This window comes from Choristoneura fumiferana, chromosome 24 (assembly GCF_025370935.1).
Source record: "Choristoneura fumiferana chromosome 24, NRCan_CFum_1, whole genome shotgun sequence".
NCBI lineage: Eukaryota > Metazoa > Arthropoda > Insecta > Lepidoptera > Tortricidae > Choristoneura > Choristoneura fumiferana.
In genome coordinates this window covers 12,462,104-12,484,202 of record NC_133495.1, presented here as the reverse complement: position 1 = coordinate 12,484,202, position 22,099 = coordinate 12,462,104, and the positions used below count along the sequence as shown (strand labels likewise).

The 22,099-nt window shown below is 38.6% G+C and overlaps 2 protein-coding genes across 3 annotated transcripts; both read right to left on the bottom strand.

Annotated features, from left to right (window-relative positions):
* Positions 1–2,581: 2,581 nt before the first annotated feature.
* On the bottom strand, positions 2,582–9,114 carry Sys1 (Sys1 golgi trafficking protein). Of its 2 annotated transcripts, XR_012452807.1 has the most exons (4): positions 8,716–9,114; positions 8,070–8,191; positions 2,957–6,983; positions 2,582–2,913 (listed from the first exon to the last, which is right to left on the bottom strand). XR_012452807.1 is itself a non-coding variant. In XM_074106273.1 (3 exons), exons 1-3 carry the CDS (start codon positions 8,884–8,886, stop codon positions 6,800–6,802), a joined length of 477 nt encoding a protein of 158 aa, XP_073962374.1. In that variant the 5' UTR covers positions 8,887–9,114; the 3' UTR covers positions 2,582–6,799. The 2 variants fall into 2 exon arrangements, 1 of the variants encoding a protein (XP_073962374.1); XM_074106273.1 differs by having other exon boundaries at positions 2,582–6,983.
* A 973-nt stretch (positions 9,115–10,087) lies between these two features.
* Positions 10,088–20,422, bottom strand: LOC141441462 (myrosinase 1-like). Its single transcript, XM_074106212.1, has 12 exons — positions 20,347–20,422; positions 20,211–20,243; positions 17,726–17,832; positions 16,484–16,631; positions 15,675–15,841; positions 14,803–15,060; positions 14,164–14,252; positions 13,594–13,741; positions 12,842–13,005; positions 12,224–12,376; positions 11,564–11,655; positions 10,088–10,292 (listed from the first exon to the last, which is right to left on the bottom strand). The coding sequence occupies exons 2-12, from the start codon at positions 20,237–20,239 to the stop codon at positions 10,145–10,147; spliced, it is 1,503 nt and encodes a 500-aa protein (XP_073962313.1). The 5' UTR covers positions 20,240–20,243; positions 20,347–20,422; the 3' UTR covers positions 10,088–10,144.
* Positions 20,423–22,099: the final 1,677 nt, after the last annotated feature.

Here is a 22,099-nt window from a genome sequence, read left to right as displayed (position 1 = left end):
TCATCGTACCTGCCCTTGTGCTAGGTCCGTCCAGAAAAAAAATCGCAAAAAAAAGAAACGGATGGACGCCATTTTTAAATAGGTCATTGGCATTGGTTCTTTATAAGTGAACGCACGAACACATTTTCTAATTTGTTGGTTAATGATAAGATTAATAAATAATTTGCTTTAATGACGTCTAACTGCCGCACTCACAGTCCAAATTATTATTATTATTTAGTGTTATTATTATTATTTTTTGTTTCTCTCCATCTAATGTATTTTTATGTGTATCGAATATGTGTAAATAAATGTTTCTCTCTCTCTCTCTCAAATAGTACGTGTATCAAGAAATTAGCCATTATGACATTCCTGGAGCGGTACAGTCGAGTTCATAAACTTGTGAGCAAAAATATCTGAACACGACTCTACGCCGTTAACAATAGTCGTGTTCAGATATTTTTGATCAAATTTTTGCTCACAAGTTTATGAACTCGACTGTACAACTTAGGGATCTTTAAAAAACTAGCCTATCAATCTCTCCAAGGGCCGGTAACGCACCTGTGTCTTCTTGTAGCACGTGTCCATGGGCGGCGGTGATTTGATTGCTTTCCAATTTCCATCAGATGTCCGCATGCTCGTTTGCCACCACTTTTTTTTTAAATGCCTGAGTGCGGCGGTTTATAAATACAATTATTGTTCTCAAACGTTATTGTTTTATCGTTTTAATGACGCACCTTACGGTTATTGTGAATTAACGAAAAATAATTATTTGATTGTGAAAATCTTGTGATACTCGAAATGCTATGTTGCAGTTGTTTTGTTTGGATATTTCATTTATTAAACAATTGTCAAAATGTATGGGTTTTTACTCTCCTGCGATACTTTATCTACATCAACCGCGGGTTTTTTATCGTCATCATCTCAGCCGTAGGACGTCCACTGTTGGACATAGGCCTCCCCAATAGACCTCCAGTTGCTTCGGTTGGATGCGGTCGGCATCCGCAGTGAACCTGCGGCTTGAAAATACGTCTTCAGCTTCACTAAATAGGGAATATTACTGCAATTTTCTGCCGTCAGAGTGCAGCAAACCGTAAGCAGTTTTTTTCATCACACTTGCTCGTAAACAGTGTCATAACATGCAGGCTACCTTGGTTGCAACCCCCAAATAAAACCCTCGACCTTAATGTGCTTGTCATGAAACCCGTGGTCGGTAAATGAGTCATTGCGCGTACTAATTTTCTTGTCATGAAGCCCAAGGTCAGTAAATGAGTCTATGCCCGTACTGATGGTGCTGCGCGCGCTGCTGCAGGCCCACCCGCACGTTGCAGCGCATGCTGCGGGAGGGGAGGTAGAGGGCGACGCTGCCAAGAGCACAGCCTAAGGTATCGCCAATACTTGGAACACAACAAATTTTACTCGCAAATGTGATGAAAAACATTGTATGTCGCACGGGCGGTACTAGAATTACGAACATCGACTCATTAAAGCCCTCAGTCTTCGACATCGGGCTTCTAATAGAATCTCGTTCGTAATTCCTTATTTACCGCCCTTAAGACACAATGTACTATTGGGTATCTTAAATGTCCGTAGGATGCCATAATGTCATATTATTTCGATAATATAGCTCTATTGTGACTATCGATGTAAATAATTATGTTATTTTGTTTTTTTTTTTGCTATACTATTTGTCACGAATAAATACGTCACGATTTCTATACGTACTAATACTCTTTGGTCATGATCCGTCATGGCGACAAAATATAAAGAGAACTGACGTTGTCATGGAGGTTTGCGCTAGTGTCGCCCCCTGCGGAGAGTAATAAATTACCGGGCTACCGTTTTTGCGCTCACCAGTTGGCGCCACTGTAGACAAAGGTCCTGCCCGAAATATAGTGGTTAGTTTGTTATTACGGGCGTGAAAACAAAATTTACATTCAAATCATTCAATACCTTAAAAACGTACCATAAAAATTATAGAGCATAGCACAGTGTTGCGTAGTCCCGTTTTGTTCGGAAAAGACAAAGGTTTCTGAAAGGCAAAACTGTCTCAAAACACATTCATTGCCCCGTAACGCATATTTGCCATAATTAATTTCAGGTATTGCAAAATATTCACAAAAAAATTCTAATTATAAATAAACCCGCGTAGATTACCCAAAAACAGTTACATTTTACATTTAGGGAGACCGCTCCCTACACTAGCGCCTCTAGCGGCGAATTCATACGCGATAGCCCTTATTTCGTTTTATTTACCCGAATTCACCTTACAAAACTTATCCGCTATCGAAATATATTATTAAATGATATGTATACATCACAAGTATTTAACACAACTTTATTTTTAACACAGTTGGTTCGCTATTTGAAGGGATCGCTAATGCGGATCGGAATTATTTCCAAATATCCCTGTCCATGATATAATCATTAACTTTATAATACGCCTTTGATATTAATGTCTTCTTGACAATAGATCTGAATTTTGTATCCGTTTCATTTATAATATTTTTTGAAATTTTATTATAAAAACGTATGCAATTTCCCAGAAAAGACTTTTTGATTTGCGCTTAGCACGGTGGTATAACAGCCATTAAAACAAAAGTTCAATAGTCAAATAATTTATTTACATAAATAACTTGCATACAGATATCCAGGTTGCTAATGTTCACTAAAAATTTGAACAGAACAAGAGTCGTTTAGTGAAACGAAATGTGCCGACATTGATATAAAACAGTCTTTCTCAAGATAATGCACCCTTGTGAGTGGGGCTAGAGGGGGGCGGTAAGGGGCCCACAAAAATCTTCACCTTTGTGCCTTCATTAGGCGAGACTAATATAGGTTTGTTATTATTGAGATTTTTAAGGTGAAAAAAATGGGAGGCGCTAAAAAATATCTGATTTTCAAAGTGGCGTTAGACGAATTAAGTTTGGGAACCTCTGGGCTTGTATCGTGAGGTCAGATTTGACATTTGCGGCACGTTTGTGGTTGGTTAAAAAACTAAATGAGCCAATCGCAAGCAAGACTAACTTCGAACGGACCTCACGATGCTAACGCCATCTAGCGATATTCCTTCCATCATGAAACCTCATCAAAAAAACGATTTTTCAAACGCGCTTTTATCGATTTCGATGAAATTCAACCTAAAACGTTATTAGGCTTTTTGTCTTAAAAAAACTGCGAATCGATTCAGTTTGGTAGCTACGGTGCCACAAACAGGTATAAGAACGTAACCTTTCAGTCCTTTCACGCATAAGATATCTTTTTTTTTCGGACAATTTCTGTCAACGAACTTGCACACTTCATATGCGTCATTGTATTCAATTATTGCCGTGGAAGTCTTAAAATAAAAATGCACTTAAAAGTATCTAATCTCTTGGCTTGGGCTTCTTAAACATCTGCATGCAAAACAAGCAACATTGCTAATAAATAATATTATTTCAGTTCAAAAATACAAAATTTATTACATCTCGCAGATTCTTACTCTATTTACATTTTATTTTAATAACACAAAATCAAGAATCTGTCCACAAGAATTTGAGAGTCAATTGATAATTCGTAATGATTGACGAATGCTTCAGTAGAATGTGCTCGTGCGTCGATGTGGACCGACCCTAAGACTACGAGTATTCTGTCATCTTTAATAATATAAAAGTCTATATGACACCATCAATCAATTGACATACTTTTTATGAGCTGTCGAAAATCAAAACAAAATTCAATTCACAAGGTTAGGAATGATGGTTAATATTGGTTAATATCGAACATTAACATCTACCAGCATATATTAATCGGTCTAGACCTGAGTCTTACGTCTTACGATTTTACAATCATATCCGTAGATTGTAAAATCGTTCCAGCAGCGATACATTGCGGGGTCAGAATCCTAACGAGTTACAAGAGATCAATCGAGCACCGCAGTGTCATGCTACCGGAACGGTCTTACTAGAATAATGTGAACAGGGCCTTAGTCATGATCATAATACAACAAGAGTTTTCTGATAGGTGAAAGATCGCTAGATGGCGGTAGAAGCACGAACCGGCCAGCCATTTTTTTGCGATTTTTCGCCTGTCAACAAAACCTCATAATATGTCAGTTAGTTAACCATGACTTAAAAACTATTATGGGAATACTGACGTGAACAACACTGACATCACTTTTAACTATTTAATTATTTCAAAGTTCAATTTTAAAGTTAATAGATAACATATAATGGTTTTGCGAATTAAAAATTAAATGTTTTTTATTAGACCTGTGTTTTGGAATTAGGTACTGATTGATGCTGTCAAATATCCTGTTAAATGTTTTTTACTTATTTATTTACAGTTATCATATTTTCTAAATTTGAATTGAATTACAGTTATCATGATGTTTATGGGCGGTGGTGATCTCTTAACATCTGGAGACCCATTTGCTCGTTTGCCATCCAGTCAAATAAAAAATAAAAATAAAATAAAAATAAATCATAAATTCTTAATTTAAGTTGCAAAAAATATTTGAAAAATAGAACTGGTGCTCAATGGAAAATCAAAATAAAAATTTTATATGAATGGATATCTAGAGAAATGTCCCATCCAGCAGAAAGATAAAGGTAGGCTCAAGGAACTAAAAAAAATATAATAATAATATTTTTTTCTTACAAATCATCAATAAATCGTACTTAATGAAATATGTTTATTATGCTCTACTTAAAATGTAAAAACTTTAGAAACAGTCTAATAACTAGAAAATGATTTGATCATTCAACTTTAACATTTACACCAGCTAATTTGACTAAGGGTGAAGCCAGACGAGCGTAGTTCTTTGAGTTGTCGTGAGCGGCGTATTTTCGGTCGCGTAATTTATGCTGCATTGAGTTTTATACAAACGTCCAGTTTGTGCCACACGGCGACTCAAAATGAGTCAACTCATTTTACTCGTACTTTCAACTAGGGATGGGCCGAATATTCATTATATATTCGGTATTCGGCAGGTTCACCGAATATTCGGCTAAATCACCGAATGTTCGGCAAAGTGGTACTCGAACTTTTTACTGTATTGAGCCATGTATGAGTTGGTGTTATATGTGTTATTTTTATAAGGTACAAGTGAAGCTGAACTGAACTGTAATCTTTTTACAATTTGTACTAGAATAACAATTGACGACACGCAAATAAAGTGGCATTAAAACAATTTTATTTTGCGGCTCCCAGACTATTGTACTGGACTATTTGCTAGGTAAGAAATAGTTGACCAGACGCAATACAATGTTGCTGTGGCCTCCAATTCTAAATTAAATGAAGTATAGATGATGCAATAACAACATGGGGTACAGCGGGGGTAGCGGGCAGGACGGCTTTCATCCGCGCGCTTGCGACAAGAAGTTCAGACTTGTACTGTTTAAATAAAGGAATCAATTATGCCGAATATTCGTATTCGGTGAAACCCATGTTCGGCCCATCTCTACTTTCAACAACTATTTTTTTACGCTCGTCTGGCTCCACCCTAACAGTGGCATGGTGTAAACATGGTATATTACTGCAATTTTCTGCCGTCAGAGTGCAGCACTAGCACAAACCGTAAACAGTTTTTTGTAGGTTGCCATAAATATCATATTATTTCAATTAAATTTTTGAAAATATATATAGGGACTATATAGGGACCAATCTGAAAACCAGCGCTGGGCATGCCTAGCATACGCTGAGATTGGGACCCATTGCCTAAAATTCTTAGTGTTTTTAGTTTTTAATAATTCGTTTTTTTATATATTAGTTTTTACTTTTTATTCTAAATTTTATTGTATGTTTTTTTTTGTGAGTTGTACTGAGCTAGGTTTTTTTTGGCAATAAAGATTATTTTACTTTAACTTTTTACTTTTTATTTTGTTATATATCATGTTATTTGTATATTTCATGTTATTTTTTTACTAATAAATATGCCATGATTTCTATTCTATAGATACTATCTTCGGTCATGATCTGTCATGGCGACAAAATATAAAGAGAACTGACGTTGTCATGGCGGTTTGCGCTAGTGTCGCCCCCTGCGCAGAGCTTTGCCAAATATGCCCTATTTTCTGGAGCAAAAATGATACTATTTATATACTAAGCAGCGAGGACAGAAAGGGCGTTTGACAGACGGGGCGAGTAGCGTGGACCATGGCCCACTGCCTCGCAGTTTGAGGGGCCTCGCGCATCAAAAGTATCGCGTTTTTATACCTCAAAGGAAAAAACGGAACCATCATAGAATCACTTTGTCGTCTGTCTGTCTGTCAAAACCTTTTTTCTGAGGAACGTGTGGAGGTATTATAAGCTGTTAATAATACCCCATCACAAACAAAGATGTAAAATGAGAGCCAATTTGAATATTAAGAATATCCGTTGTTGTTGAGTTTGCTGACAAAAGTATTCCGTCAAAATCACTCCAAGAAATACTCCAGAAAAAATTTAAGGCAATCTGTAGGTTATAATAAACTAGGGTACATTATCATCGCAGCCTATATACGTCCCACTGCTGGACACAGGCCTGCTCTCACAATGAGAGGGCTAGCGCCGTAGTACCCACGCGGGCCCAGTGCGGATTGGGAACCTCACACACGCTATTAAATTGCTGCGCACGTTTGTACAGGTTTCCTCAAGATGTTTTCCTGTTGAAACTCATGGTATATTTCAAATGTAACTTTGCGCATGAATTTCGAGAGCTACAAGCCTGGGCTTGAACCCACGATCCTCTACTTGAGAGGCCATAAGTCAAACCACTAGGCCACCACGGCTGTTACCACTGTTGGATATAAACTAGGATTACCACTAATTTTTTTGAACACCTAACCGCAACTGTCCGTTTTCATAAGTCCACCTTAGCCATGCTGAGAGGTATAGCTTGGAGCTCTGTCCGGAGACAAAGGAACTCTCCTCCCACGCAGGTGACCGCTGCGCAGGCTACGTTGAGGGCCCACCAGGATAAAGTGGTGGGGAACGCCCCGTTGTAAAGCCAGCAGGCTAGCAGGTGGATGCCGTAGTATGTGCAGCTGGAATTTAAATAATAATATTATAGGACAATTGACACCAATTACCCTATTTTTTTTTATTATTAAGGCAACAAACAGTCACATAGTTAAACATTGCATTTAAGACATGATAAGGTATAGACCTGGAGTGCCATAACAGTAATAAAGCATACATCGGTAAACAGGAATGGTAGATGCGATAAAATGGCAATTGCAATTGAAGTAAAAACGGTACAAAAATAATCCTTATACGCTGAAAAACAAAAACAGTTAACCATTCTTATGGAGTTAAACAAGAAAATTGGAAAATTGGAGCTGCGTGCGATACTTTAACATTTAGATGATAAATATGATGATGATGATGATGATAGATTCTAATATAATACAAAGTGAAGTTATCTATGGGTACAGTACAGGTAATGGATAAAAATACTTGTACACTGTTTTTCTTCATTAACTTCAATAGATGGCTCTGTTCTTTTCTCATCATCTGGTAACAACATTTTGGCCGTTTCCATTTTCGTAAATAAACAATAAATAATTAAATATACCAAGTTCACAGAAATTCTAATAGATCTGGATTGTAAAATTCACAACCTTGATAAGTAATATTGATGTAATATAGTGTGCATAAGAGAGATGTCGAGAAAACTCACTTTTTTAAGCCTTTTTTGCCAAATATGTACGAAGCAACACCATTTACAAATTAACAACCTTTTACACTGTTTTATCACATATAGGTAATAAATGTTGTGTTAAATAATAATAAATAATAAATATCATGGGACACTTGACACCAATTGACCTAGTCCCAAACTAAGCAAAGCTTGTACCATGGATACTAGGCAACGGATAAACATACTTATATAGATATTAAACATTTATTTATTTATTTATTTAATGAAATAATTACACAGCATTACAGAACATCCAAGACCCGAGAACAAACATTTGTGTTATTCACACAAATATCTGTTTAAACAGTAACAGTTAGGCAACTACTTTTTTGAAAAATCAACTTCATTTGACCCTTTAAGTTAATGGAAATGAAAATTAACACATTTTATGCACAAATACATACATAATATGCACTTTTGAATTAATCACCTGAAATCTAAGCACAGCTTAGTTCTGCCAACAAGGCACCAGAGTGCTACAGCACCGATCATGGCGTTCAACACAAACGCTGCTATGACCGAGCGACCCTCACCGTCTCGGACATGTAGTTCCTGCAATAATAACATCTGGTGAATCTTAACAGGTTTTAAAACATTTTAACCAGGGGTTAACTTTATTCTTCTGTAAATACAACAATGGAGGGACAAATTGCAATAACTTTGATCAAAACTCTTGCTTTTTAAAAATTAACTCTAATCATCTCTTTTAACAATATCCATTTGCGTAGGGAAAATAAGAGAGCACCCATGAGGCTGACATGATCACCTGGTGGTCAAAGCCTCAAGAAAAACAGGAAAAAAAATCCGTTGTAAGGAAAAAGGCAAATAAACCCAGTAAAAATGCTGGATTATTGACCTAGTACTTGTGTGTGTTTCTCAAATAATGGGTTGTAACCCAGCACCGGGTCAAGAAACTAAAATGCTGGGGCGCCACACTGTCTCATTATTAGAAATTATTATAATAATTATTGTGTACATTGAAATTTTTTTTTTTGTCTCGGTATGCACTAGGAGTTGTGGTGGTCCACCATAGAGATTCATTAAAAATAAAGTTTGATGTAGATCTGTGAACTTACATGATATTCGAAAATATGGTCCAAAGTTCGAGTAGACCCCGTGAGATCCTGCATGATCGCCACCAGTAAACACAGCGAGAGATACAGTAAAGACTGCACAGCCACTATCTGTGACACTATCAAGCACGGATCCCATTGCGTAAAGCGAAAAGACCCAGTTAACTTTTTCATTTTAAATATAAAATCGAACCTCAACAAAACACATTCAAAACTACACTAGTGCTTTCACATGACGCGTTAATATTGTTTTCCTGAATAGGATTTTCTTTGGTTTTGAGGCAGAAACATTCGTTAGCATAAGAGTTTTTTGAGAAAAACACTAAGAACGAAATTTAATCGCAGATGTTGCAATTTGTTGGTCGGATACACATGACAAATTTACTGCTAATAACGCTATTGTTGCATAATAGTCTAATTTCAAAAAAGTTTGAAATAAACTTTCCATAATTTTAATAAAGTTGAAATTACTTTGCTGTATTTGTTATCATTTATCTAAATAGCGGAAATAGTTGCTACTGGAACGGAAACTCCTTCGTCGTGTCATTGTTGTCAAATTTGACGTTACGTTTTGTTATTGCTTTCGTTGATGATAACCATTACGACCTCGGTCTGACACGCGGCATCAATCAAATGACCGTAAGTTTTTATATGCGAAAACTGTCATTTGACTGTGATTGCGAGTGTCAGAAACTTGACACAATAGATCTTCGACAATAGATCCTCAGAAACGTTAGACAATGCGGCCTCTGAAATAAATAATAAGTATGCACTCAAAACCTTATTAAATTTTAGTAATTTTGACCATCAGTCCAATGAGGGCTATCGCGAATGAATTCGCCACTAGAGGTGCTAGTGTAGCGTGAGGTATCCGAAATGTCAAATCTCATAGTTTTTGGGTGAGCTCTACATAGGTACTTATAGGTACTCTTTGGGTGAGCTACGCGGGTTTATTTATAATTAGAATAATTTTGTGAATATTTTGCAATATCTGAAATTAATTATGGCAAATTTGCGTGCAATGAATGTCTGTGTTTCGAGACAGTTTTGTCTTTCGGAAACCTTTGTCCTCCCTTTTTTCCGAACAAAACGGGGACTATGCAACACTGTGGCATGCTCGATATTTTTATGGTACGGTTTTAAGGTGTATTAAATACGATTTTAATCTAAACTTTGTTTTCACGCCCGTAGTTAATAACAGACTTTGAAAGCCATGCTTAAAAACCTCACGCAACAGTGCGCCATCTAGTGAGACAAAAAACGATAGCCCTCATTGTACATACTTAATCAAATCAGTCATAAGGTAAATTGTTGCTAAATTTATTCAGGTCTTACTAAAATACAAAAATAATGTAACAAAATTAAACCACTTAAAGAAGAATACAATCATTTATTTATTACTTAAAGTTCTTAAATTATTAATAAATACAGTTTATAACTCTTGCTTTTCTTCCGGGAATTTATATGTGGCATCCAGATCGTGCGTGCGAGCGACGGCTGCGTAGTAGTGCGCGGAGCGGCGCGGCGTGCGCGGGCGCAGCGGGTCCGAGAAATCCACCGCGTGCAGCCCGAAGCGGGATCTGGCAGGGACAACGATCATTGATTTCAATATACAGATACAAATGAATCCGGTAGCTACATACGTGGGGCGATGGTACTTACTTATTGGCAAGGCCACGAGCAGGGATTAGAGAACTAATCGATCTCACTGGCGTGCCGTGGGATAAGCTATGTCCCGGATACTGCCTTTTCGCAACGTAACTTTTGGCAATCTGCTTCATTTCGCAAACTCTAAAACTGTAAATATTTCAGGATTTATTTCAGAGCCATCGTGTACCTAGAACCCTTTAGGTTAGGTTAGGTTAGTTTTATAAAAATCCTGAAATATTTACAGTTTCAGAAATATTAAACAGTTGGGAAATGAAAAGTTGCGAAATGAAACTGGTTGCCAAACGTTATTCGCCGAAACATTAGTAAACCACTATGTCCTGCCCTGCAGTGGCATGATACAGATGATGATTGATGGTGGCGATGATGATGATGATGATGACGATGATGATGATCATAAGAATACTTATAGAAATAAGGAGCATAACATTAAGACTGCCAATGGTTGAATTGTTTTGTACAAAAAAGGCGTCAGAGTATAATCAGGTAGGTATATTTGTAGTCCAAGATTAGGTTGCCACCTTTTTTTAGGGCGAATAAAGTATTTTTTCATTTAGAAGGACAAAAATAAAGTACACAGAATAAAAAAAGAGTATTTATTATTTCTCCTTAAAAGTGATACCAGTTTATTTAGTCTCATAAGTACTCATAACCAGTAACGAGCCAGTAAGAATAAGTTTACGTAAATAGAGTATTTTAGCGTACTTTATTGGTGTCGTAGATTATAAAGTACGCCTACATGAAAAAGAGGACAATACTTCTATTTAGAGTACGGTGGTACCCTATCCAGATAGGAAAGAAGGGTATAGAAGTAAGTAGGTATACAAGATTGTTGGATGGAAGCCCGATTCAGTAGTTTTTACAATTTAGATCCATATAAATCTTATCTAAATTAATTGAGCAATAGGTTTAGGTTTTATTTGCCATCATGAAAATATATTTCCAGCGATAAAACCCCAAGAATGAGTGGTTTCCTAAAAACTTAGCCCTCCAAGCGGAAGACGAAGCGTTGGCAGGCCTCTCACTAGGTAGACTGACGACATGTGAGAGTTGCAGGCAACCGGTGGATGCAAGTGGTAAGTTGTCGTTTATTGTGGCGTTCTAAGGGAATGCATTTGTCCAGCAGTGGGCTTCTTCCGGCTGGTGATGAATAGTGGTTCCCTCAAACCGATAAAACACTCACTGGTAGCCGTCCGTCCACTCGAAGTTGTCCATAAGCGTCCAGGCGGTGTATCCTATCACCTTGACGTCGTCTTCTTCCATTGCCAGCAGCACCTGTAACATTATCCTCTGAAGTTCATTTGTCTGCAGGCCCACTACTGAAGAAGAAAAGGGAAGGGAATTTTAAACTGTTTTATTTAGCTTGCCTTGTTTGTGTCCTTGCCCTCTTGTGGCTCTTAGATTGATGAGTACCTTGTGTGAATGTGGTGTGATGGATGGTATCTGTATCTCCCAAATTTTTTATTTGACTTTAAATACGGTCAGCTGCAAGAAAAAGGTAACCCCGGTGTACTTACAGCTATTACAGAGTTTTAAGTATATCTTTTTCTATGCAGCTGACAGTAGGCGTATATATCTGCATATATTTTTTAAAACCCATTAAACTTCAGAAACAAGACAAATATAGAGGTTCCCAAACTATTTTTTCTTGTAGACCACCTTTTAAGGTTACTGTTTATGGTAGGCACCCTGCTGCTTTTCTGCTATATTCCTAAAACCAAATTTTCAGGACAACGTAGCCAGATAGTCGGCATTCCCGACATCGACCTAAGATGTTCCATAAATCGATCAGGAAATCATTAATCGCTACCCCAGGTTACTTTTTACAATATGTCAATGTTACCTGTTCCAAGTAGTCTTTGTAGTAGCGTGCTCGCGGTTCGTCGTCGAGCTCGGCGCCGCTGTCGGAATACCCGTTCTCTGTGATCAGGATCCTCAGGTCCCCGTACTGCTGCTTCAGGTACAGCATCGTGTCTCGGAGACCCCTGGGGTTCACCTAAGTTCGCGAGTGGAAAAAAACTATGTTGAATTTGAAATGAGAGTGGAGTTAGAACGGGTTATGCACTTGTTCATTTCAAAACTAGTCAAAATAAGTTTTCGTCATAAATTCCGTTTTGTGAGCTTTTTTCGCCAATTGGCTTTTTGTTGACATTTTGTTTGTTACATTTTCATCCAAAATATATATCTGTACCAAGTTTCAAGTTGATGCCATTAACCTTTGAAGAGTTCCGTCCTGCGGAGACAATCCTGGCCGGTCTACCAACATTTTACTATCAGATTATTGTTTTGAGACTAGATTAACATAGGAACCTATGTTAAATTACGGCTCTATCGGATACTTACCGATAGGGGTCAAAACAAGATTTGCAAATTTTAAAACCACGACCTACAAAACTTGCAAATTATACAAGAATGTTTGCAAGGTAACTAAAAATAAAAGCTTATCAAGTATGCTGAGTACCAGGAACCATTCGGAAGCAGTAGAGGGCCACTCTGGTCGCCCTCCACAGGTGACGCCCAGCTCGCTGATACCCTGGACGAGGAAGACTCCCGCAGCCTCGCCGGCGGCCAGCGGCCGGATGGTGCGCGTCGTGTAGTGGTTCAGACCGTAGAAGTCATAGGAACCTGACCAGAAGAATCCACAGTAGGTATAGTCCATTAAACAAAACTGATTCTACTGACTGAGAACACTTGAAAATGCATAGCCAAGCCACTGAACCAGTGGCATATTTGATCTCATTTGCAGTTACACAGTGAGACCTTAGTGAGACAGAAGTCACTGGTCAGATTAAACAAAATAAAATATTGAAGGTATACCAGGCATCAGTAAAGTGAGGTCCGTTAGCAACTTTGACATTTTTGTTACGTCTTCAATTGATTTTTAACTAAACTGAGATGAGAAAATCGCAAGCACGACTTTCATGCCAAACGGACCTCAGAATACTAACGTTTTGTAGCGATATTCCATCTGTCAGAAAACTCTAATCACTCAGGATGGTGTATGTTCAGTCAGTACGATATAACCTTGAGAACTGGTGTCCTAGCTTTAAGCAGATGACAGGATCGCTCCACCACCACCTTACTCGCTAATCCTACCACGAAACTAGCTGTATTCCGGCATGGAGAGTACCAAAAAGCTAGCACATAAGGTATTCTATGTTAGCCTGAACTGTAATAGGTACCTGTGACAGGTGCCTGTCAGGTAATAGGTACCTCTGATCAGTTCAATCTCTTCCTGGGTGAACGAAGGCAGCCTGGACCTGGAGTAACCTTCTTTCTTGCTCTTTTCCGCTATGTAGCGTTCCAGAGCTGGTGGCCATCCCCCTTTCGCAGAGAATATGGGGTGAGAGTACCGACCAATCTGAAAGAACCATCAAATAGTTCATAATTACTTTCCAAGTAACTTGTCTAACCATAGAAAGAAAGAAAGTAACATTTATTCACTATTCGCAAAAACTTACAACACATGAAGTACTTATACAGGTTAAAAATAAAATAAAAAAACGCAAAACGCGGAATCCAACGCTGGTCTTCCGCCGTGACCGTTTGGCGACTTCATGGAAGGCGACAATAGACAAGTAATTTATAATAGCAATCAAAATCTTATATTCTAATAAAAAAGTAAAATAAAATAAAATTACCAATTTAAACAAACAATATAACAAATAAACAGAACAAAGCAATAGAGGATCGGACATAGTTACGGCTAAAAGCCAAAAATAGAGGCATTTTCCAAGGCAAACATTGACGTTACAGTGACTCTAGCTATTTAAAATCGCTTACACTTATGTCTTTGCTAAGCTCCGTGAGCTCCATATCCTGGTCTGTCGCTGGCTCGAACCAGAAGATATGGTTTGAGATGGACACCTCACCTGGAAATTTGATTAAGACCTGCTAAGTATAGAAGCTTATGCAGGGCTCAAACTATGCCGTGTGTGAGATGTAGCGTTTAAATGTTCTGTACCTGGGAGATCAAAGTTCGCTACGTTTCTTTTGAGTTTAAGTATTTCGAGCTGAAAGCTGGATGAGACGGGGCGAGGACAGGGCGCAATGGTACTCATTGGGGGAGACCTATGTCCAGCATTGGACTGCTATAGGCTGATGACGTAAAGGACTCTGACGATATGGTCTAGACTAGAGCATTGCCATGTATTACGGATTACTATACTATGTACCTACTTGTACAGAAGGTACAGCTTTAAAGTATAGCACCACAAGTACAAGACTGTTTAGTTGGGATAGTTTTCTTTGAAAATATTAGACTAGAGGCTGCATTGTCTAACATTCAAGCGTTCACTATCGTGTGCACCGTCTCCTTTTAGCCTGATCCTATAACATTGGGTGGAAAAAGTTACTTTCAAATTAAAACTATCATCCTCTACCATCAGACAAAAGGAGCATGTCTATCTAGTTCATACTAACCGTGATACTTCGGCTTGTATTCCTTCTCATACAGCCTGTACGCTCTAGCATGTGCCAGCAATATGTTCCTACTGCACATATATGCCCCAAAATTATCCGAGTTTATCCCAGGAGCGAATATCCCGTTGTAGCCCAGGTCGCAGACGATGATGGGCTCGTTGATGGTGATCCAGGTCTTTACGCGGTCTCCGTACAGGTCGAAGATCACCCTCGCGTAGTCCGCGAACCAGTCTGCGATCAAGGGATTCGCCCAACCACCTGGAAAAGAAGTAATACTGTAGCGACAGTTGGCATTATTTAGTAAAAAGTGTCTGCTAACACAACTATTCAAGATTGTTTTGCAGTAAACAATCAATTCCGATTACACAATACAACTCAAAATCTTAGAGTGGGTACTGGGTATACTATACAATGACGGTGAGACTTTTTTTTGTAAGTATTTGGTAGATAACCTGTCCATCTATCCCTCTTAAGTTTATCGAACTGCTTACGGGACGTCCTGTATACGTACATGCGACTTCGGCCAGTTGAGTAAAAAGACAAAATTGGTCCCACCGTTGATGAAACCAGAAAAGGATTACTCTTGCAATTTTCGGTATGCTCTTACTCCAATTAGTGGCATCAAGGTATATAGACGCCTTGGTAACATACACCTACATACTTACGACCATGACTGTCTAGGACCTCATTCGCTGTTAAACGAGTTTTGTAGCTAAGTAAGTGTGACGATGATTCTGTTGAGGCCGCAGCAGGGATTAGATGAGGAGAGCTGAAGATCGAAATCTGTGGTGTGCCATGCCCATGGGAAAGGCTTGTGTGCAGCAGTGGACTGACAGAGATTGATTATGATGATGAATTTTGCTTTCTCTTACCGAGATCCTGCAGACTTTGCGGCAGATCCCAGTGATACAGCGTGACGACTGGCTCTATCCCATTCGCCAGAAGCTCGTCTATCAAGTTGGAATAATACTTGCTCCCATCTTCACTGATGTGGTTCGCGAAACCCGTTGGCAGTACACGAGGCCAGGATATTGAGAATCTGTGGGCAGGAAAGAGAGGTTGGAAGAGGGGTTGGAACTTTCTGAACTTCGGTTTGTAATAATAATTACTTCTCTCAATGCACACACACACACACACACACACACACACACACACACACACACACACACACACACACACACACACACACACACACACACACACACACATGTCACAGAAGCCATCAGACGAACCTTTTTGTGATTATGGAAAAATCTGAACCTTACCAAATACAAAGTCAAATATAAAATAAAAAAGAAGTGAAATATTTTTATTTTCATTTTTTTTTATATCGTCCACGTCTAACGTAACGTTAACGTCTCGTATACGGATTATCCTGCGTGCCACGGAAGTAAACGGAATGTAAACAAAATGCGGGGAAAGCTACAATAGAGATCTCTCTCCAGGCAGATGTTTTCCAAGGAAGAGCGTCGAAAGTTGTATGTATGTATGCGTCCGAGTTGAGAAACCAAGGGTGTTGGGAGTTCCTATATTTTCTCACTAGATGGCGCAACGAGTAGATACAAAGGCCGCCTATTGCTTACCTTGTAATTTTTCTCTCTGTCCTGTTACTGTATCGCTTACTATTCGTGGTGTACAATAAAGAGTCATTGTATTGTATATGGAAAATATGGAAGGTGACCTGTAGAAGTCCAGTCCCATTTCTTTCACCATCCGCACGTCCTCTCGCCAGTGGTGGTAGGAGTCGCAGGCCACGTCCCCGTTGCTCCGGTCTTCAACGACCCCAGGGTGCGCGTGCACATGGCGATCCCAAATGCTCTCACCTTTGTCTGGAAATAAAAGTTTTTGCAAACAGGCAGCAGAGGGCTCTTTTTGAAAGTCTTTTTTTTTTAGAAAGTTTGAATCTATGCGGCATAACGAATGTGGTCAAATGCAGTTGTGTGGAATTCATACTCTTATTTTGCAGAGTTGTGAATTGTGAAGTTGTGTGGTGAAAAATAACTTCACTAGTTCACTACCCACCGGTAGATGGCGGTGTAAGCCTTTTGTGTCAAAATAACGACATTCGCCTTGGAATCCACAAAAAATAATTAGTCTTTTCAAAGTCTTTTATTTAGTACGATGTGCAGTATTATGCAGCCATACATTTATACAGTTATCATCTTAAAGTGCCATTTAGTTGTGGTTTTTAAAGTTCAGAGACCATCAGTAGACCATTCATTCTCGTAACAATAGGAGGAAATCTCACTAATACTATTAAAAGATTTTAAGTCTGTTTGTTTGTTTATTTATTTGTTTGTTTGTTACTTCATCACGTCTAAACCACTGAATCGATTCCATGAATTTCGGTATACAGATAGTTTAGGTCCCGGGGAAGGACATAGGATAGTTTTTATCCTGGAAAATTGCATAGTTCCCGCGGGATAGCGATAAATGAATTCTGCGCGGACGGAGTCGCGGTTAACGGCTAGTATTAAATAGACGTTAATTTTAAATTATCCCTAAAACCACTAAAATAATAAGATCCATCTAACTTGTTTTTTAGGGTTCCGGAGCCAAAATGGCAAAAACGGAACCCTTATAGTTTCACCATGTCTGTCTGTCTGTCTGTCTGTCTGTCCGTCCGTCCGCGGCTTTGCTCAGGGGCTATCAATGCTAGAAAGCTGTAATTTTGTACGGATATATATATATAAACTATGCCGACAAAACTAAAAACCAAAAAAAATATAAGATATATAAATTTAAGGAAAACTATACTAAGGTATAAAATATACCTAAACTTGGAAGATTCCGTATGAAATACGGAATACTATTTTGGGCGTGTCCGACACGCTCTTGGCCGGTTTTTATTTGCTTTAATTTGTACGACCCACAATGTACAAATTCAATGGACATTTCGACAGCTTGGTAGTTCGGCTCTTACCGCTGGCATTCCACCCCCCCTCGATCTGGTAGGCGGCTGTCGCGGCTCCAAACTTGAAGCCATCGGGGAAGCGCCGCGAGCTGGCTGCAGCTACACCCAGCAGGATGCTGTGGAAGTTAATCGATAGTAGGTAGATTATCTTCTCATCATCATCATATTAGCCAAAGGACGACCGCTGTTGGACATAGGCTTCCCTAGTAGATTGTGCAAGTGTGTAAAACGTTCCATTTCATCCGAGTCGCTTATATCCGTCCGAGCTGATTTTTTAACGAATTATACGGTTTGCTTTTCACATCCATTTAGAGGAAATCAAATAGCATCATTGCAAATATGATGGTCACTTACAAGCTTTCGTTTTTCATACGTTGCTGTTTCCATATTTCTTACTTATTAGAATTGACTAGTTTTTATTAATTTAATTGGGGTAAAAAATAGGAGAATAAAATTAGGTAAAAAATGCTAGCGATCAAGAATTTTGTCGGTAAAACTTGATGTAATGTACTTACCGAAGTAATTGTTAAACAGGACATTGGTTACAAACCTAAACTAAAATTACTTTATTTATTAGTTATTTATTTATTCATTTATAAGTCTCTGTGTGTATACCTGTTTTCTGTAGGTACTGCTTGCTATACGTTGGTGTGCAATTAAAGATTCAACATTGTATTGTTCATTACCTACATTAGGTGACATATTATCAAATAGTTACCTACACGACCGACACCCTGATAGGGTATAAAAATGATAATCCTTTTAAACTATTTTACCTACTCTAATAATATTTCATAACATTTATTTATTCATTATACGGTTTAGAGGAATGATGTCATCAAAATACCTACTAATGCTATTAAGTAAGAATGCTAATAATAGGTAGGTACTATGCTTTGCAGAAGACTCGCTGTTTAGTCATTTGTAATGTACTATTACTTATTCTGTGGTTTACTTGTAAATGTCAAACAAAATCACAACTTTATCTTATATTACTGACAGCTGACGCGCTTATCTACGAGTAAAAACCATTGTTTCCGTAATGCCACTCATAACTTGCATCTAATCATGCCAAACTCATATATCATAACTGTCAATCTTATCATGTTTCAAACTCGCACATCTAGACCCCCTAGATTTAAAATGCTATTTAGGGTGTACTGCCTTTTCGCCGAAATATGTTTCGCCAAATTTCACTTAGCAACCAATCTTTCGCCAAAGTTTCATTTGGCAAACAATTCGTTGGCATAACTTTACTCCGCATTTTTTTTATTACGCAACAATTTTATATTGCAAAATTTTACTTCATCACACTTTTATGTGGCAAATAATTATGTAGCAAATGATTGGCTAAGGCGAATAACAAATTGTCAAATAACATTTGGCCAATTTTTATATTGCTAAGTTTTACTTTAAAATTTGTGCGAGCGAGCGAAGCGAGCGAGCAAGACGGCTCGGAGCAGAAGCGACTTGGATAGTTTAGGTTCAGATGTTAGGTTTTTTTTTATAGCAGCCAGGATAACTGCCACTAGGAAAGTAGGTTGTATGCCATTCAATATGTTGCTAATTTAAGGTATGCCAATCAATACGTTTGACCAAAACATAAACGACATCTTAAAAAAATCCCAGGTAATAATTTGCATTATAATAATTTATCAAATGATTAGTTGGGAAATGATATTAGTGCGAAATGTTGAGTTGGGAAATAACATTTCGCCTAAATAAAAATATGGGATAAATAGTTTGGGAGCTAATAATTTGCTAAATAATTTTCGCCGAATCATTAGTAAACCGCTATTTAGTAGGTACTAATGTCAGTAGGTAGGTACGTGTGCCAGCAACCATCAAAATTGACCCCACGACTGCGTACATTTTGCTTGAGAAAATGACTCTGCTAATAATTGGATATTCATAGATCCAACACAAAGTACTTGTATTGCAGGGTTTCTTAAAGTGGGATCCAAGGACCCCTTAGGGGTCCGTAGTTTGTGTGTCAGGGGTCCCACAGTAGGTCTATAGATATTGAGAGTATGTATAAAGGGTCAGTCTGTAAACCTATTTACTAGGAAATTTGAATTATGAAAGCGGTCCGTGACTGCAAAAAGTTTAAGAAACCCTGTTGTATTGGGTCGAGTTTTCTGGAGGCGGCGATTGGCGAATAAAATAGCTACATCTTTGCCAGACTTTTTACAGGCCTAGGCCTGTACTACAAAGTGCAAAATTCAAACTTCGTACCTACCTTGCCGTCCCGCTGGCTGACGCTAATTAGTAAATATTACAAGAGTGAGAGAGACGGTACGGTACGAACTTCGATTTTCGAAATTCGTAGTAGTCCCCCGGTACACGTAATAACTGGTTAAGTAGTTAGAGCAAACCTTGGACGAATGTAAACCGGCTATTTTGATTCAGTTTTCAAAGCGTAGCTGTAACCAGTCTTGAGGATTAACCCAGTTTCAAAGCCCTGTATTTAAATAATTAAATATTAATTACTTACCTGAATACAATAGCCACGTACCGGTCCATAGCACTGAATAATAAACAGTGTACGTTTTATGCGGTATTATCTAATACGATTGTATAATTTAGATAACAATATACATTGATAACGTGAAAGCAGGTAAGTTAAGTACCTATCTACTTATGTTTCCGCGACCCTTGTACCTTAAATTGTTAAGGCACTCTTTCTCTTCGGGCAGCCGCATAAATGAACGCAAGTGTTATGAAATTATCCAGTAGTCGGGTAGTTTTAACTAAACACTAAAACCTTTGAAAGACCTACCCACACAATCATGTCAATATATAGGTACTATGACATTGACAACAAAATCTCAATGGGATAATCGATTGGTGTTTAGGGTTCCGCGTCAACTAGGAACCCTTATAGTTTCGCCGTGTCTGTCCGTCCATCTGTCTGTCTGTCCGCGGGTAAGCTCAGAAACCGTTAGTACTAGAAAACTAAATTAATAAATGTCGTGCGGTCCCTCTGACACATACTATACGAGAGCGGGAGGGAACTTCGAGTTTCGAGTTTCGTAGTAGCCCTGCAGGATACCACGATTTAGCCTTCTGTATATATCGTATTGCATATCGTTTGTGCAGCAGATAATTATAAATATCTATGGTGGTAATTTTTGGTGGACATGGGTCGGCGCAAATTGAATCTCATCCCACGTCGCTGGAAAAGCACTGCTGGTGGACAAGCACCTAGACACTTCATAATATTACTTTTATTGGTGTCTATCACGGCTATAGATAGAATACATTACATAACATGACAGGTTATCAGTTAACATCGCTGTTTTGGTGCTCGAGATACTTGAGGATTATCAAGGATAAGTGCAAAGCTTGGCAGCTAGGTGGCACTAAATGTGTTTACGAAGTAAGTGTTATCGGGAGGGCGCAGTCGATTGCCGCACTGCGGCCTGTAGAGTCGCTTAGGGCTTACGCTAGCCGTCGCGGGTGCAGGTTCAATCCTGTGCACGCGCCGCGCGCAGTTAGCGCTGCAGGGCTACTCCGAAACTCGAAACTCGAAGTTCGTGTCGTGCGGTCCCTCTCGCTCTCGTATCAAACAGTTTAAGTGTCAGAGGGACCGCACGACACGAACTTCGAGTTTCGAGTTTCGGAGTAGCCCAGCTGCTCGTACTAAGTATAGGTATATTTGTAGAATGTAGAATATTATTCTCGATATGTGGGATCCTGGCTTCTCGCTGCAGCTTCCAGCAGAAATTTTGTTTTTCCAAATAATTAATTTGCCAACTGTATCATAATATGGACAAACGATTTTTTTCAGAAGCCGTAAACTATTCAAAATAGGTACTCGTATTATATTCCTGTAGAACGATATATAGGTTAGGTTAGTTAACAGGAGTACCCTCGATATGTATTCATCATGTCAGCCGAAAGACGTCCACTGCTGGACATAGGCCTCCCCCAAGGCTCTCCACTCAGACCGGTCTTGTGCTTCCCGCATCCACCGCGATCCCGCGATCTTAGCCAGGCCTACCGACTGCTCGTCTCCCGGTCCGCGAACTACTACTTTATTGTATTTATTACAGTATGTCTTAGCGAGTATCAATGTGTCTGTGTCTAGTCAACGTCATAAATAAGTGATCACTTTTGTACCTTGTCCATACGAAATTGTGTAACGACTGAGAGCGACAAGGTACAGAAATGATCACTTATTAATAACGTTGATTGTACCTATGTATATTTTTAGTATTTAGGTCAATTTTAGATTTAAGCTCTGTTAACTTTTCATGTTGTCTCTCCTCTTCTTTCTTTTGTCCTGTCAATCGTACGAAGAGTAACTGGGAGAGACCTCTTTATGGAAAAAGTTGGGTTTTGTACACACTGTTCACCTGTTTCTCAACGGTTAACCGTAAT